This window comes from Sinocyclocheilus grahami, unplaced genomic scaffold, assembly GCF_001515645.1.
Source record: "Sinocyclocheilus grahami isolate Dianchi unplaced genomic scaffold, SAMN03320097.WGS_v1.1 scaffold381.1, whole genome shotgun sequence".
In the NCBI taxonomy this organism is placed as follows: Eukaryota; Metazoa; Chordata; class Actinopteri; order Cypriniformes; family Cyprinidae; genus Sinocyclocheilus; species Sinocyclocheilus grahami.
The window spans coordinates 200,695-217,918 of record NW_015505560.1 but is presented as its reverse complement, the minus strand read 5'-3'; the positions used below and the strand labels follow the sequence as shown (position 1 = coordinate 217,918).

The window sequence follows — 17,224 nt, the reverse complement described above, 5'->3', positions numbered from 1 at the left end:
ATAGATTGAGGGATAGATAGACAGACGGATAGATTAGATAGAGAGACGGATAGATAGATAGATATAGAGAGACGGACAGATAGATAGAGAGACGGATAGATAGACAGATAGATAGATAGACGGATAGATAGATAGATATAGAGAGATGGATAGATAGATAAAGAGACATGGATAGATAGACAGACGGATAGATTAGATAGATATAGAGAGACGGACAGATAGATTGAGAGACGGATAGATAGACAGATAGATAGATAGACGGATAGATAGATAGATAAAGAGACATGGATAGATAGATAAAGAGACATGGATAGATAGACAGACGGATAGATTAGATAGATATAGAGAGACGGACAGATAGATAGAGAGACAGATAGATAGATAGATAAAGAGACATGGATAGATAGACGGATATATAGACAGACGGATAGATTAGATAGATATAGATAGAGAGACGGATAGATAGATAGAGAGACGGATAGATAGATAGCTGCTTTGAAACAGCAGATGAACTGAAGCTGGATGTCAGATGGATGGTGTGTAAGGTTTTCTAGATAGAGAGACAGATAGATAGATAGATAGATATAGAGAGATGGATAGATAGATAAAGAGACATGGATAGATAGACGGATATATAGACAGACGGATAGATTAGATAGATATAGATGGAGAGACGGATAGATAGATAGCTGCTTTGAAACAGCAGATGAACTGAAGCTGGATGTCAGATGGATGGTGTGTAAGGTTTTCAGTCTCGCAGTGAATGAACGCGGATCGAGAGTCCAGCTGTGTGTCGCTCTCAGTGGGAGGAGAAGCAGCACGACACCAGAGCAGCAGTCAGAGCTCCCGCACACCCTCTACCGGAGAACACATCCTCCCGCCCGCCCGCCCGCCCGGTAATCAGAGACATGGATAGATAGACGGATATATAGACAGACGGATAGATTAGATAGATATAGATGGAGAGACGGATAGATAGATAGCTGCTTTGAAACAGCAGATGAACTGAAGCTGGATGTCAGATGGATGGTGTGTAAGGTTTTCAGTCTCGCAGTGAATGAACGCGGATCGAGAGTCCAGCTGTGTGTCGCTCTCAGTGGGAGGAGAAGCAGCACGACACCAGAGCAGCAGTCAGAGCTCCCGCACACCCTCTACCGGAGAACACATCCTCCCGCCCGCCCGCCCGGTAATCTACACCTCACACTCACTCGCTCCGGGAGAGCCGGAGAAACACTTCCACGAGAGCCCGAAACCGACCGACAGCCTCCTCCCGAAAAAGACGCACCTGCTCAGAGTTCGGCCCGCGGCCAGTCCGGGCTTCACGGAACCGACTCCGCCAGAATGGACAAACTTTTCGCGTGCCTCTTCACCGCGATCGGCGTCCTGGTGTCCGCGCGAGCGCAGGTGTTCAAAGGTAAGAGCTCGCGCTGGTTTCCCTCGGATTCGCCTCTGGCAGGAGTTGGGCTTCGGGCATCGCGAGGTCTCCCTTAAACTTGGCGTTGCCGACTTTACGCGTCTCGGTCCGGCACGCCGCGCGAGCGTCGAGTGATTCCGCGCTTGTTTCGGAGTCTCGCGTAAAGTTTGATGGGCATCGGAGGACCGCTGATGACAGGCCGGTAATGACGGGTTCTGATTGAGAAACATCACCGCAGGTGTTTGGATCTTATCAACGGACTTCAGTGAAAAGCACCTGTTTGTGTCCAGCTCTCTCTGCCTGCGCTCTTCAGATGATTTCTCGTAGTTCTTTAGAAACCCAAACGCAGAAACTTTAATATTCTAGAGAAATATGTTTTGGCGAAGCATTTAAGAGTGTGTGTGTGTGTGTGTGTGGGAATGTGAGCTCAGATGCGTTACTCTTTATGGATCTCTGTCTAATGAAACGCATTAGTTCGTTGGATTGATTTATTAATGGCTGTAAGGTGGCTCTCTCGGACAAACCTCAGACATCGCGCTGCTTCACTGAAGTTTTCACAAGCTTCGGAACATTTGTGCATTGTGTGGATTTCTCTGTCAATCACACCTCATAATGCTGATATGCACGTGCATAAGTAATACATCGCACGCGTGTGCATTGCATTCGCTTCTAGTGCATTGAAATGTCGTGCATTCTCGTGCTGTTCAGGAGCGGAGTCCTTAAATAAGCTCTAATTGTGTTTGCTTGTTATGGTGGCAAATAGTCTGTTTAAAGATTCAGAGCCCGTTGGACATATTTTGGATGCAACACAAGCACGTCAGTTCCAATGTAACTCCGATTTGGTTCTCTTGTAGCCCGAAGGGACGTAAAACGGAGCTTAAAAGGGGTCGTTTTAGCTGTCTGAACAATAGATTTTTCTGTGTGTAACAGGGACATTAGTGAGGTTTAAATCGATATGTGTGATGCGTAATGTGTGCCACTTTTTTCCATTGCTATTTATATGAAATAACTAGTTGTTTTTCAAGGCAATTGCATTACTTTTGCATGAGATTTAATATTAATATTGACATTTTTGACCTCATAATGCTGATATGCACGTGCATAAGTAATACATCGCACGCGTGTGCATTGCATTCGCTTCTAGTGCATTGAAATGTCGTGCATTCTCGTGCTGTTCAGGAGCGGAGTCCTTAAATAAGCTCTAATTGTGTTTGCTTGTTATGGTGGCAAATAGTCTGTTTAAAGATTCAGAGCCCGTTGGACATATTTTGGATGCAACACAAGCACGTCAGTTCCAATGTAACTCCGATTTGGTTCTCTTGTAGCCCGAAGGGACGTAAAACGGAGCTTAAAAGGGGTCGTTTTAGCTGTCTGAACAATAGATTTTCCTGTGTGTAACAGGGACATTAGTGAGGTTTAAATCGATATGTGTGATGCGTAATGTGTGCCACTTTTTTCCATTGCTATTTATATGAAATAACTAGTTGTTTTTCAAGGCAATTGCATTACTTTTGCATGAGATTTAATATTAATATTGACATTTTTGCGCGGATTCAGTGATCGTATTACTTGAGTGTGATGTGCTTTTTAATATATTGGTTGTGCTTTTGAAATTAAAACTCTGTCTGAGCCCAAACCATCACAGCAAGTGATTGCATATCAGTTTATAATCTTCGAAACTTCGTTTTCCATGCATATGCTGCTGGAGTAATGTGACTGTTCGTGGAGGGCCATTGTATTTGTGCGTCAGTTCCTCCGGTGGCCTGCAGGAGGCAGCATGGCTCACTCAGTGACTGTATGTACTGTATGCATGTGTACATCAGGTCTGATTTACATCCCAGCTGTGCTGCTCTTCATCAAGCCTGATCTTCATCGATGGCTCTGATCGGACGCGTGCAGATGTAAAGCAGCAGTGATTGATCAGCTCCAGCAGCAGCCTGTAGCAAGTTCTGAAGAATTAAGCATCAAAGATTTAAAGCAATAAGTGATTTTCTTACTCTGCTTTGTGTTGTACGTCCTCGAGTGTCTCATGGCTGTATTAAAACCTTAATAGCTACATTGAATAATTGATTAATATTAATAAAAACATTTCGTTCAGTAATATTCATTAGTCTCATCAACATTCATCAGTATTTGTGTATGGTTGCCAAGTAACAGCTTTGGACCAACCCAGTCCTGATTATTGTAGCAACAAGATATCACAAGATAATACCATACTGAATTACCATATTCAAATACTCTATTAATTACATGGTACTTCAAAGAATCCCATAAAAGTCTGTTCTTAGAACGTTCCCATTAATTTATGAAAACGTTACTTCTCAGAGCGTTCAAATTGTCCAGTTTTTTAAAAAATGTTTATTCTTGGTTATGCGAACTTTAGAGAAAACATCAAGGATTCAATGTTCAATTTTATAATTTTACAGATATTATGGGTTTTCTCTGAACCATCTGAATTGAGTAGTAAGTAGTAATGCTTAAAAACGTTAGCTAAAATGTTTCAGAAAACATTATGATAAGTAAATAGTTTTTGTGCTAATGTTTTGATAGCGAACTAATATAGACTATTATCATTACTGGAAGAATGTTTGTTCATAACGTTTCTATAACGTTTCCTGGGGTGCTGCCATGATTATCTATGTTTTCTGAGTGATTTCTCCTCTGTGTGAGTGTGAGTGTGTGTGTGTGTGTGTGTGTGTGTGTGCGAGTGTGTGTGTGTGTGGGTTTGTTCGAGTGTGTGTGTGTGTGTGTGTGTGTTCAAGTGCGAGTTTGTGTGTGTGTGTGTGTGTGTGCATGTTTATGTGGTTTGAGGACACACATTTCTATAATAACATGGGTATGAGATAGGTATTTCAACGAGAAGGTGATTTATGAGGAAAATGTCAGTGTCCCCGTAGTTCAAAAGGCTTATAAATAATTCAGAATGAGTTTTTTTGAAAATCTAAAAATGCACAAAGTCTCCTGTGAGGGGTAGGTTTAGGGGTAGGGTTGGTGTAGGGCAATAGAATATACGGTCTGTACAGTATAAAAACCATTACGCCTATGGAGAGTCCCCACTTTTCACAAAAACAAACCTGTGAGTGTGTGTGTGTGTGTGTTTGAGTGTGTGTGTGTGAGTGAGAGTGTGTTAGTGAGAGTGTGTGAGTGAGAGTGTGTGTGTGTGTGAGTGTGTGTGTGTTTGAGTGTGTGTGTGTTAGTGAGAGTGTGTGTGAGAGAGTGTGTGTGTGTGTGAGAGAGTCAGATCTCCTAACCCGTCGTGTGAAGTACTAACCGCACACGGTCAGAGGAGACTCCAGCTCTTTAGCATGCACGCGTGTGATTTATAAGCATCTCTCATCTCCAGCTATCATCGATTAGCACTGAGTAATTCCTGGACGTGCCATATAACTATAACACACATTCAGGTCTTCCGATAGTCTGATGATTGATGGCGTTCAGTGCCGCAGGGCCCGAGAGCCAGGGCCCGAGAGCCGCGGCCCGTCTGACTGACACGACTGGTGCTTTAATTCACCAGAAGACTCGCTCGTAAGTTTGAGGCGTCACTCAAAGTCTGTCCACTCGCCTCGACTGAGAACTCATCAAACAGGCTTGAGGAGGAAAAAAAAAAGAAATGCTTCAAACTGTCAGAAGTATGTCTTATTTTTCTTTCAATGTTCTTAAAATTGAGCATGCAGAGACATCATGAGTGAGTCATTAAAAGACTGAGAAGTTTTTAGAACAGCAGGTCTTGTGTTTGTCAGAGGACAGACTCAGAGATGCGTGTCTGTCCACCTGTGACGGCACGCTCTAATGACTGCCTCTGACTTTTACTCTGACAAAAACAACAGCAGGTCTTACTCGCGTCTAAACAACACGAGCTGTGCAACATACGCCGACTGCTTGCTTTATGTTTGTGTTGTTATTTGTTAAAGAGCAGGCATGAAATCACTCTGAGATGAATGTTTAAAGGAATAGTGCACACTAAAATAAACTGTCTTTACTTATAGCTGGTACAAATACAGAACAATGATTGTGTCCATGCAATGTGCTGCTTGAAGACGAGAAATGTTTGTCTCCAGTTAAGAAAACCTGTTGGTTTATTCTGAAACTGAAACTGCTGGTTAATTCTTTTAACCAGTTACTTAGAAAATTAATCTAAAAATGGTCATTCTCTCATCATTGACATCATTTACTATGTTCCAAACTGGTATGCAGTTTTATTTTAGCATCGAGAGATTCAGTAACAATTTTCGTAAAAATATTTTTTCTATCATTTTTGTGTGTGTCATTCTTATTAGTTTGTTTTTTAACATGTCTGTATAGGTTTTATAAATTTTTGCTTTAGTTTTAGTAATTTTATTCCAGCAAGATAAACTAAATGAAAATGAGAAAGGTTACCTTGCAACTAGCTAAAAAAAAGTTTAAGGCTGTTTTATATATATATATATATATGTTTACATTATTTTAATTTATTATATTTTAAGTTAGTTTTCTTAATTAAACTTAAAGGGGTCCTATTATGCTCTTTTACAAAGTCTTGATTTTGTTCTGGGGGTGTACTAGAACATGCTCTCATGCTTGGTGGTTGGAAAAACATATTATTTTTCACATATTAAAATTATTATTAAAATACCTTTCTCCCCAGGCTGGCACAAACGGCTCGATTAGTTCCGGCTTTGATGAAGCTCCGCCTTCCGAAAAACAAAATGTGTTGTGATTGGTTAGCTGTCCCGGTGCGTTGTGATTGGCGAACAGCTTAGACGGTGTTTCAGTACTGCCCCGCCCCCTGCTCCGTCTTTCAACAAAAGCTTTTGGGCGAATCCGACACTGTACTCCCTCGTGTTGTGGAAGCTGTCCTCAGTAAAATGCGCAGCACACAATAGCAAATTGGGGTTATAATGCTCAGGAACAGAGTTAAAAAGTAAATTGCAACCACTGTTTCCTGACATCATCCGCTTTCGGAAGTGAAAAAAAAACAGCGTTTCAGGCGGTCGCACACTGGACGAGAAGCGTAGCGTTGCGCCACGGCTTTAAAATTCGAACACACACAGTGTAGCACACCGGCGGCACCGTTCGGCGTCTGTCCGCAGTGCACAGCTACGTCGTGTTGTACGTTACTTGTTCTAGACCAGCGGTTCTCAATCCCAGTCCTCGCGTACCCCGGTTTTCTCTGATGCACTAACTCTGCAGCAGCTCTTCTTCGTCGTCTCGTCTGATGCACTCACTCAACCAAGCGCTCTAACCTCGCCCTCCCCACCCCCCAACCATTCACATTTCTGTAGGCGGGAATACTTTGTAATGATATTCTAATGAGCCGCTTTGTGACATCACAAAGCCCGGAAAACAAACACTGTAGTCCAAACGAGCCGTTCGTTGTAGTTCTTGAAAATTGATTTTTAAAAACTAAATATCTCCCTTTGGAGTGGACTTTGAGATTTGTAACTTTCTAGATCTTTTTTATGCCCGAACATACACACTACACACTGACTAAAACTAAAAAAGTGAAAAAGCATAATAGGACCCCTTTAATTAAACTTCAACAAAAAATTGCTATTTTTCCATGTTGTTCCAAACCTGTATGACTAGATGTGGGACACAAAATGAGATATTTTGAGAAATGTCTCAGTGTTTTTTTGTCTGTACAATAGAAGTCAGTGGTAACCAAAACTGTTTGGTTGGCAGCATGGTTTCTAGGCAGTTCAGGGTGGTTGCTAGGATGTTCTAGGTCATTTCTAGGGTGTTGCTAGGAGGATACAGCATGGTTGATAGCGTGTTCTAAATGGTTTCTAAGGTGTTGCTAGGATGCATGGGTGGTTGCTAGGAAGTTCTGGATGGTTGCTGGGTTGTTCTAGGTGGTTGCTAGGTTGTTGCTAGGATGCATGGTAGGGTTGCTTGGCGGTTACAGCATGCTTGCTAGGGTGATCTAAGTGGTTTCGAGGGTGTTGCTAGGATGCATGGGTGGTTGCTAGAGTGTTCTAGGTAGTTTCTAGGGTGTTGCTAGGATGCATGGGTGGTTGCTTGGAGGTTACAGCATGCTTGCTAGGGTGATCTAAGTGGTTGCGAGGGTGTTGCTAGGATGCATGGGTGGTTGCTAGAGTGTTCTAGGTAGTTTCTAGGGTGTTGCTAGGATGCATGGGTGGTTGCTAGGAAGTTATGGATGGTTGCTGGGTTGTTCTAGGTGGTTGCTAGGTTGCTGCTAGGGTGCATGGGTGATTACTAGGAGTTTACAGCATGCTTGCTATGGTGATCTAGGTGGTTGCTAGGATGCATGCGTGGTTGCTAGGAGGTTACAGCGTGGTTGTTAGGGTGATCTAGGTGGTTGTGAGTGTGTTTCTAGGATGCATTGGTGGTTGCTAGAGTGTTCTAGGTGGTTTCTAGTGTGTTGGCTAGGATGCATTTTGTTACCAGCATTCTTCAAAATATCTTCTTTTGTGTACCACAACAAGTCAAGATAATTTTTTGTTCGATTTCTATCCCTTTAACTCTAGTAGTGAACATTACAGAGACTATAAACCAAACTCTGTCCTGGGAAATCTTCATAAATATCAGAGAAATTATATAAAATGTCCTGCTCCGTTGAGTGTTTATGCATTTACATCAAGTTTATACAGTCGTAATCATGGAGAAAGTGGTAGATTTTATTATTGTCTGATTGATAAACCTTCATATCTTTGGTTGAGCATCTGATGGTTCAGATCTGGTTTTGCGGCCTCTACTGAAGCTCTCTGAGTTTCATATAGAGACTCGACTTCATTTGAGCTGTTTTACCCAGCGTTGAGTGACGGCCGTGGACCGCCGCCGCCGCGGCTCTTATCTGGACTGAAGAAATGCAGCGGCTGGCCTCTGGAGATAAACAGCGCTTTATTTGCGGCAGTGGTTTGAGTTCTGCCGGCAGCAGAACTTCTGTTTTAGTGGCCCCAGCGGTTATAGAGCCAGTTAAGAGGTGATGAAGAGCAGAATCTTTCTCTGCGCCATTGGAGAATGAAATTAAATATCTGTGAGCTCTGGAGACGATGGGAGCCGCAGCACCTGCAGCCAAACACTAATAAAATACATCCGTCAGTGATTAATGACAAACAGAGGCAGTTCATATGGATACTTCTCTCACGTTACGCTGTTCTGTTATTTTAGAGACAGAAAAATATGTGGGCGAAACAAATGCGGCCTACATGTGTTTATCTAACCAACTGTTCACCAAACCAACTGGCAAACAGTTTTAGACTCTTACAGTGTCGTCTTGTGTTGCTGTGCTGTGTGAGTTTCCTTCACACATCTGGATAAGCAAACCAATCAAATTCACATTTCTGAATTTGAATTGTAACAAACAATGCAGAATCACGTTTTTCAAATTTGAATGCAAGGAAGTTCAAAGAAATTCTTACGACTATAATTTTTAACTAGAAAAGCAAAGCTTGTCCAGATAAACTCTGAATGTTTTGTTTGACAAAATCTTGTTTGAAATTCTTGGAAATAGGTCTTTAAAATCTTTTGAAAATAGGTTTAGGTTGATAACCCTAAGTGGGTGGTTGCTAGGTGGTTTCTATGCAGTTGCAGCATGGTTTCTAGGGAGTTCAAGGTGCATGCCAGGTGGTTGCTAGGGAGTTGCTAGGTGGTTTCTATGCAGTTGCAGCATGGTTTCTAGGGAGTTCAAGGTGCATGCCAGGTGGTTGCTAGGGAGTTGCTAGGTGGTTTCTATGCAGTTATAGCATGGTTTCTAGGGACTTCAAGGCTGTTGCCAGGTGGTTGCTAAGGTGTTGCTAGGTGGTTTCTATGCAGTTATAGCATGGTTTCTAGGGACTTCAAGGCTGTTGCCAGGTGGTTGCTAAGGTGTTGCTAGGTGGTTTCCATTGCAGTTGCAGGATGGTTTCTAGGGTGTTCAGGGGGTTTCTAGATGGTTGGTAAGGTTTTCTATATGGCTTCTAGGGTGTTTGCCTGGAGGTTGCAGCATGGTTGCTTGGAAGTTCAGAGTGGTTGCTAGAGTGTTATACAGTAGGTGGTCACTAGGAAGTCGTTTGAAGTGCAACCTATATATGTGTGTGTAGTTTAGGTGGTTTCTAGGGTGTTGCTGGGATGTGTGGGTGGTTGCTAAGAGGTTGCATCATGGTTTCTGGGAAGTTCAGGTGGTTGCTAGGGTGCTCTAGGTCATTACCAAGAGGTTGTTTGAAGTGCCACCTATATAAATTTGTATGCATTTTATGTTTTGTGGATCAGAGTGCAAGAAAACTTCATTTTCCAGAATGCATCACCTGTGTTGAATTTCTTGAAAATACAATGCAGTACTGAACTGTAAATTCCTTTTACTGAAATTCAGATTCCAGACGCGTGTTTTGGTCAGTTCAGATTCACACTCATGATCTGAAAGGGAATAATTTCTTCACGTCTGAGTTTGGATTCATCTGTTCTCATGCACTTGATGAGAATACGTTTGAGGTTTACGAGCGTTTGTGTGCAGTCCCAATGATAATCCAGAGACCAATCACAGCTCAGCGCTCGCCTGCTGCACCAATCAGATCGCATCAGTCTGTACGGACAGTTCTGACATGCATGTGACATTTCAGTGTCTTACACACACTCTTTATCATGCTGTACGGTTGGTGTGTGTGTGTAATGTGATGTCACAGTAATTGGCCTTGAGATGTGACTGTGTGTGACAGCGCTGGACAAACACACACACACTAATTACACACAGACATGTTCAAATGAAGAGGATAAAAGCTAATGAATCACGCAAACACATACACACACAGATTGACTAATTGGCGAGATAGAGACAGGCAGATATTGACTCTCTTCCAGACTCTCTCACTCACTAACTAGACAACATCCTAACGGATATAGAGCCTCATAAGGGAGTAATTTGAGATGCTGTACATAGATTCAAACACATGATGCTCGTCATGTGATTCCAGAAGAGTTTGACGTGAGCCTGTTTCATGATATTTTCCATGCATGGTTCTTGCTTTGCCACATCTTTACAGCATTTATTTTTAGTCAGTATTTTTTGTTTCCCTGTAGAAACATCTAAACATCTTGAAAACAATACGTTTACTTGTGATGCACTGTGTGAGACTTTAAACTGCATTTCAGAGAATAGCTATATCTTGATGTGTAGTTGTGTTACTCTATTGGCAATAGAGTTATTTGTTTTTAGCATAAGTGTATTTGACAAAACTAAACTCCATCTAAAATGCATTTTGCTTTAATAATGTTTATGCATGCAGTTTTATGAGCTCATGTTTTATTGTTATTTTAATGGAAAATATTGATTACAAAAATGATTTTTGCATGGTTGGATGGATTTTTGCATCCTTAAAGGGATAGTTCACGCAAAAAAAATGTTACATTCTGTCATCATTTAAAGAAGAAAAACATGGGATTTAGGAAGCAAACTAAATTGAACCCCATTGACTTAATAAAACAAAACAGAGAAACATTTTTCAAAATGTCATGTTTTATGTTCCACGGAAGAACTAAAGTCATACAGGTTTGGAAAGACATGAGGGGGAGTAAAGTGATGACAGAACGATCATTTTGGGCCGAACTGTCTAATTAAAATGGGATAAATTTACTTCAGATTCAAAACAGGCTTCACCGAGCTCGCTGTTTATTTTTGTGTGCCGCGGGGTTTTCCGTGCCAGCGTGTTAATGAGCGGCAGCGAAGGTTGCCAGATAATTGAAATAATGGACGTTCTAAGTGAAAGCAGTGTGCACTGGTGGATGAGTAACAGAAAGGAGCGCAGAAGTCGTGGGAAGTGAAGTTTGGCAGCGATGGTGTTTGAAGCTTGACCTCCGGTGGGACGCCAACATCGTCCAGAGAGCGTCTGAACGTCCTTACCGTCCCACCGGCTCTCTCGCGCTCCGGTTTCTCTCCCTCTTGCCTCTGATCTGCTGAGATGATGCTGGACGTCTCTCAGAAGCAGCATGACTGCATAACCTGCCCACAGTAATGACACATCAGCAGCTTTGTTTTGCCAACACACATATTTCATAGGCCTATGTAACACTTAGCCATTAAAAAAAAAAATATATATATATATATATATACATCCCCAATAAAATTTATTTAAACATGTTATTTGAGAATTAAGGTTGAAATTTTATTTTAATGTACTCTTTCTTAAATATTTTAAATCATATTAAAACAGACATTTTTAAAAAGCATTCTATGGAAATTGTATATTTTGTATCAAATATCAAACCCAAAGAGCTTATATAATTGCTTTTTAATTTACATTATTTAAAAAAAAATATTGTTTAATTATTCAATAGAATTTATTGAAGTTACTATGATATATATATATATTTTTATTTCTACAACTCTGAGTCTAGCATAAAAATAGCAGCTGATATGGTGTTAAATAATAAATATATGATTTAAAAACAAAAAAATTTAATTAATGGACATTTCCCATTAAGTTAATTTTATATATTTTTTATATTTTTATATATGATAATTTTAGATTTTCTATCAAATATTAAATTAAAAGAGCTTATACGATTTATTTTTTTAACATTATTTTAAGGAAATTATTCTTTATCATTTATTTATTTAGGTATTATTGTTAATTATTTATTTATTTATACTACTCTGAGTCTGCAGTGAGATAGTAGATAAACTCATTTAGCTGATATTAATTATTATAAATTTAATTAAAATGGAAAGCTCAATTGCCTTTTTATTTTCTTTTTAGAAAATATTGGTAATTTATTCTTTATATGTAATTTATTTATTGAAAATTTTATTATTATTATTATTTTAAATTTCTACTACTTTGAGTCGAACCATAGTAAAAAAAAGTGCACACAATGTCCTTACCATAAATAAATAAATAAATAAATTCATTAATAAATAAATAGTCTTTATTCAGAAGTCATACAAATACAAAAAGTGCTTAGTGCATACCAATAAAAAAAAAAAGTGCAAAGACAAAACCATGAAACAAAATGAACCAAAACATTTCTGCCATTAAAGTAGCGTTTGCTGCTGATCTGGTGTTAAATGATAAACATATAAAAAAATTAAATAATTAAAAAATAAATAAATCCCTTCAGCGGAGCTGTGAACTTTGTGAACAGTATAATATTGCTAATAGTTTCTCTACAGCATTTTCCTGGCAGACTGTGAGCGAGCAGCAGGTTTAACGTGCATGCGGATCTGCTGTGTGTCCCAGTGTGTCCTCGTCTCGTTGAGTTTGTGTTACAGGTGTGGACGTCCACCCAAATGAAAATATATCCAGAGGCTAAATTCTCCATTACTGTCGTCGCGCGTCTGTGTTTGCCACATTAATGCTTCTCTCCTGGTTATTAAAGCATTAGCGATGCTGAGTAGGTCACATTAACATTAACATTTCTACTGTCAGTGTGTGTGTGTAAGTGAGTGTGTGTGTGTTTAAGTGAGTGTGTGTGTGAGTGTGTGTGAGAGTGTGTTTGAGTGTGTGTGTGTTTGTGTGTGTTTGAGTGTGTGTGTGTGTGTGTGTGTGAGTGAGTGAGTGTGTGTGTGAGTGTGTGTGAATGTGTGTTTGAGTGTGTGTATGAGTGTGAGTGAGTGAGTGTGTGTGAATGTGAGAGTGAGAGTGAGAGTGTGTGAGTGTGAGAGTGAGAGTGTGTGAGAGTGTGTGTGAGTGTGAGTGTGTGTATGAGTGTGTGTTTGTGTGTGTGTATGTGTGTGAGTGTGTTTGTGTATGTGTGTGTGTGTATGTATGTATGTGTGTGTGTGTGTGTGTGTGTGTGTATGAGTGTGCGTCCCTGCTATAATAGCAGCAAAATTCACAAATGTTTACAGAACAAGCGGGAACCCAGTGTGCCTGTAGTTTTCTCTATATCTGTTTTATCATGTGATAGAAAGTCTAAGGCCTTCTCAAGCCGTACGGCTGACTCATCTAATCTGCGGCCTAAAAAAATAAATCATTTCTAATCAATGACTTAATAACCACAAACAACCTGGATTTGATGTTTCTAAACGAAACATGGCTAGAAGACAGCTGCAGTGCAACGGTCCTCAATGAAACAGCCCCTCCTAACTTTACTCTCATGAGTGTTTGCAGGACTGTTAGGAGAGGTGGAGGTGTAGCTGCTCTATTTAAAGATGTCTATCAATGCAAGCAAGTGTCATTTGGTCAGTACTTGTCTTTTGAATATCTAGGGATTGTGTTGAAAGGTGCTCCACGCATTCTGTTTATCATTATTTACAGGCCTCCAAAATACCCTCCAGCCTTTGTTGAAGAGTTCACAGAAATACTATCAATGATTTCCTCAGAGTTTGACTGTTTTGCTATTGCAGGGGATTTTAATATTCACATAGATAATGCAGAAAACAAAACTACAAAAGAAATGATAACTGTTTTAAATACTTTTGACCTGATTCAGCATGTGCATGAACCCACACACAATCGGGGACATACTCTAGATTTACTCATCAGTAGAGGTCTAAACATTTCATCCATTGTTATTAAGGACGTAGCACTATCTGATCACTTCTGTATTTTCTTTGATATATTGATCTCTGTTACCACTGAATCTAGATCGGTCTCAGTCAGAAAGAGATGCATTAACGAAAACACTAGTGTGCTATTTATGGAGGCTATATCTTTAACACCAAGCATTTCTGCAGACTCTGTTGATCTTCTCCTTGATTCCTTTAACTCAAAAGTTAAGAATGTTATTAATGACATTGCTCCTTTGAAAGTCAGCAGGAAGACTGGCAGACAGAAATCAGCTTGGAGAAAATCAACAGCAGTTCAGAGTATGAAAAGACAATGCAGAAAAGCTGAGCGGATGTGGCGGAAGACGAAACTTGAAATACACTATAGCATATATAAAGACAGCCTTCGTACTTTCAATGTGGAACTAGGCAAAGCTAGACAGTCATTCTTCTCAAACCTTATAAACAGTAACTTAAACAACACTCGCACTCTTTTTGCTACTGTTGAGAGACTGACAAACCCCCCAAATCAGATTGCCAGTGAAATGCTCTCCGACAGCAAATGCAATGAGTTTGCTTCCTTCTTTTCTGAGAAGATCAATAATATCAGGAAGGCGATTAGCACATCCCCAAGTTATGCAGAGGTTAGACATATTCGACCACAATATCAAAAAGAAGATACTATGTCTGCTTTTGAAGAAATTGATAGCAAAATTTTGGAAGAAATAGTACAGCACCTTAAATCGTCAACATGCTATCTTGACACACTTCCCACATATTTTTTCAAAAGGGTGCTTAACTGTTTGGAAGCAGATCTCTTAGAAGTGGTGAACGCCTCACTTCTTTCTGGGACTTTTCCAAACTCCCTGAAAACTGCAGTTGTTAAACCCCTTCTGAAAAAGAACAATCTTGATAACACCATATTGAGCAACTATAGACCAATATCAAATCTTCCTTTTATAGGAAAGATTATTGAAAAGGTAGTCTTTAATCAGCTGAACAAATACTTAAACTCAAATGGATACCTGGACAATTTTCAATCTGGTTTTCGACCGCATCACAGCACAGAGACAGCACTCATTAAGATAATAAATGATATTCGCTTAAATTCTGAATCTGGCAAAATATCAGTGCTGGTACTACTAGATCTCAGTGCTGCGTTTGATACTGTCGATCATAACATACTACTAGAGAGACTGGAAAACTTGGTTGGGCTTTCTGGCATGGTAATTAAATGGTTCAGGTCATACTTAGAAGGGAGAGGTTATTATGTGAGTATAGGAGAGCATAAGTCTAAGTGGACGTCCATGACATGCGGAGTCCCACAAGGCTCAATTCTTGCACCGCTCTTGTTTAGCCTGTATATGCTCCCACTAAGTCAAATAATGAGAAAGAACCAAATCGCCTATCACAGCTATGCAGATGATACCCAGATTTACCTAGCCTTATCTCCAAATGACTACAGCCCCATTGACTCCCTCTGCCAATGCATTGATGAAATTAACAGTTGGATGTGCGAGAACTTTCTTCAGTTAAACAAAGAAAAAAACGAAGTCATTGCATTTGGAAACAAAGATGAAGTTCTCAAGGTGAATGCATACCTTGACTCTAGGGGTCTAACAACTAAAAATCAAGTCAGGAATCTTGGTGTGATTCTGGAGACAGACCTTAGTTTCAGTAGTCATGTCAAAGCTGTAACTAAATCAGCATACTATCATCTCAAAAACATTGCAAGAATTAGAGGTTTTGTTTCCAGTCAAGACTTGGAGAAACTTGTTCATGCCTTTATCACCAGCAGGGTGGACTATTGTAATGGTCTCCTCACCGGCCTTCCCAAGAAGACCATTAGACAGCTGCAGCTCATCCAGAACGCTGCTGCCAGAATTCTGACTAGAACCAGAAAATCTGAGCATATTACACCAGTCCTCAGGTCCTTACACTGGCTTCCAGTTATATTTAGGATTGATTTTAAAGTACTTTTACTCGTTTATAAATCACTCAATGGCCTAGGACCTAAATATATAGCAGATATGCTCACTGAATATAAACCTAACAGACCACTCAGATCATTAGGATCGAGTCAGTTAGAAATACAGAGGGTTCACACAAAACAAGGGGAATGTGCTTTTAGTTATCATGCCACCCGCAGTTGGAATCAGCTTCCAGAAGAGATCAGATGTGCTAAAACATTAGTCACATTTAAATGCAGACTCAAAACTAATCTGTTTAGCTGTGCATTTATTGAATGAGCACTGTGCGATGTCCGAACTGATTGCACTATATGTATAATCGTCTTCTTAAATTCATTTTAAACCTCTTAAATCAATTTTTAAAAAAAATAATTTTCAAAGTTTTTAAATTCCTTGTTTTATTGTTGTGATTATTGTTTTTATTTTATTTTATGTAAAGCACTTTGAATTACCATTGTGTATGAAATGTGCTATACAAATAAACTTGCCTTGCCTAAAATGGACTGTGGCAAAGTGGAAAACTGTTCTGTGGTCAGACGAATCAAAATTTGAAGTTCTTTTTGGAAAACTGGGACGCCATGTCATCCGGACTAAAGAGGACAAGGACAACCCAAGTTGTTATCAGCGCTCAGTTCAGAAGCCTGCATCTCTGATGGTATGGGGTTGCATGAGTGCGTGTGGCATGGGCAGCTTACACATCTGGAAAGGCACCATCAATGCTGAAAGGTAGATCCAAGTTCTAGAACAACATATGCTCCCATACAGATGTCGTCTCTTTCAGGGAAGACCTTGCATTTTCCAACATGACAATACCAGACCACATACTGCATCAATTACAACATCATGGCTGCATAGAAGAAGGATCCGGGTACTGAAATGGCCAGCCTACAGTCCAGATCTTTCACCCATAGAAAACATTTGGCGCATCATAAAGAGGAAGATGCGACAAAGAAGACCGAAGACAGTTGAGCAACTAGAAGCCTGTATTAGACAAGAATGGGACAACATTCCTATTCCTAAACTTGAGCAACTTGTCTCCTCAGTCCCCAGACGTTTGCAGACTGTTATAAAAAGAAGAGGGGATGCCACACAGTGGTAAACATGGCCTTGTCCCAACTTTTTTGAGATGTGTTGATGCCATGAAATTTAAAATCAACTTATTTTTCCCTTAAAATGATACATTTTCTCAGTTTAAACATTTGATATGTCATCTATGTTGTATTCTGAATAAAATATTGAAATTGGAAACTTCCACATCATTGCATTCTGATTTTATTCACAATTTGTACAGTGTCCCAACTTTTGGTAACACTTTACTTGAAGGGGTGTGCATAAGACTGACATGACACCTTCATAATCATGACATGACACATATCATGAATATGAAGGAGGTTTTATGCATGTTTATGACAACTGTCATTAAGTGTCATTCGCTCAGTT

General features: G+C 40.0%; 1 protein-coding gene across 1 annotated transcript in view; it reads left to right on the top strand.

Moving 5' to 3' along the window:
* Positions 1-990: 990 nt before the first annotated feature.
* Positions 991-17,224, top strand: part of LOC107549789 (receptor-type tyrosine-protein phosphatase mu-like) — a 138,450-nt gene continuing 122,216 nt past the window's right edge. The window contains exon 1 of the mRNA XM_016230964.1: positions 991-1,414. Within this exon, the coding sequence (XP_016086450.1) occupies positions 1,027-1,414 (388 nt within the window). The 5' untranslated portion in view covers positions 991-1,026. The remainder of the gene's footprint in view (positions 1,415-17,224) is intronic.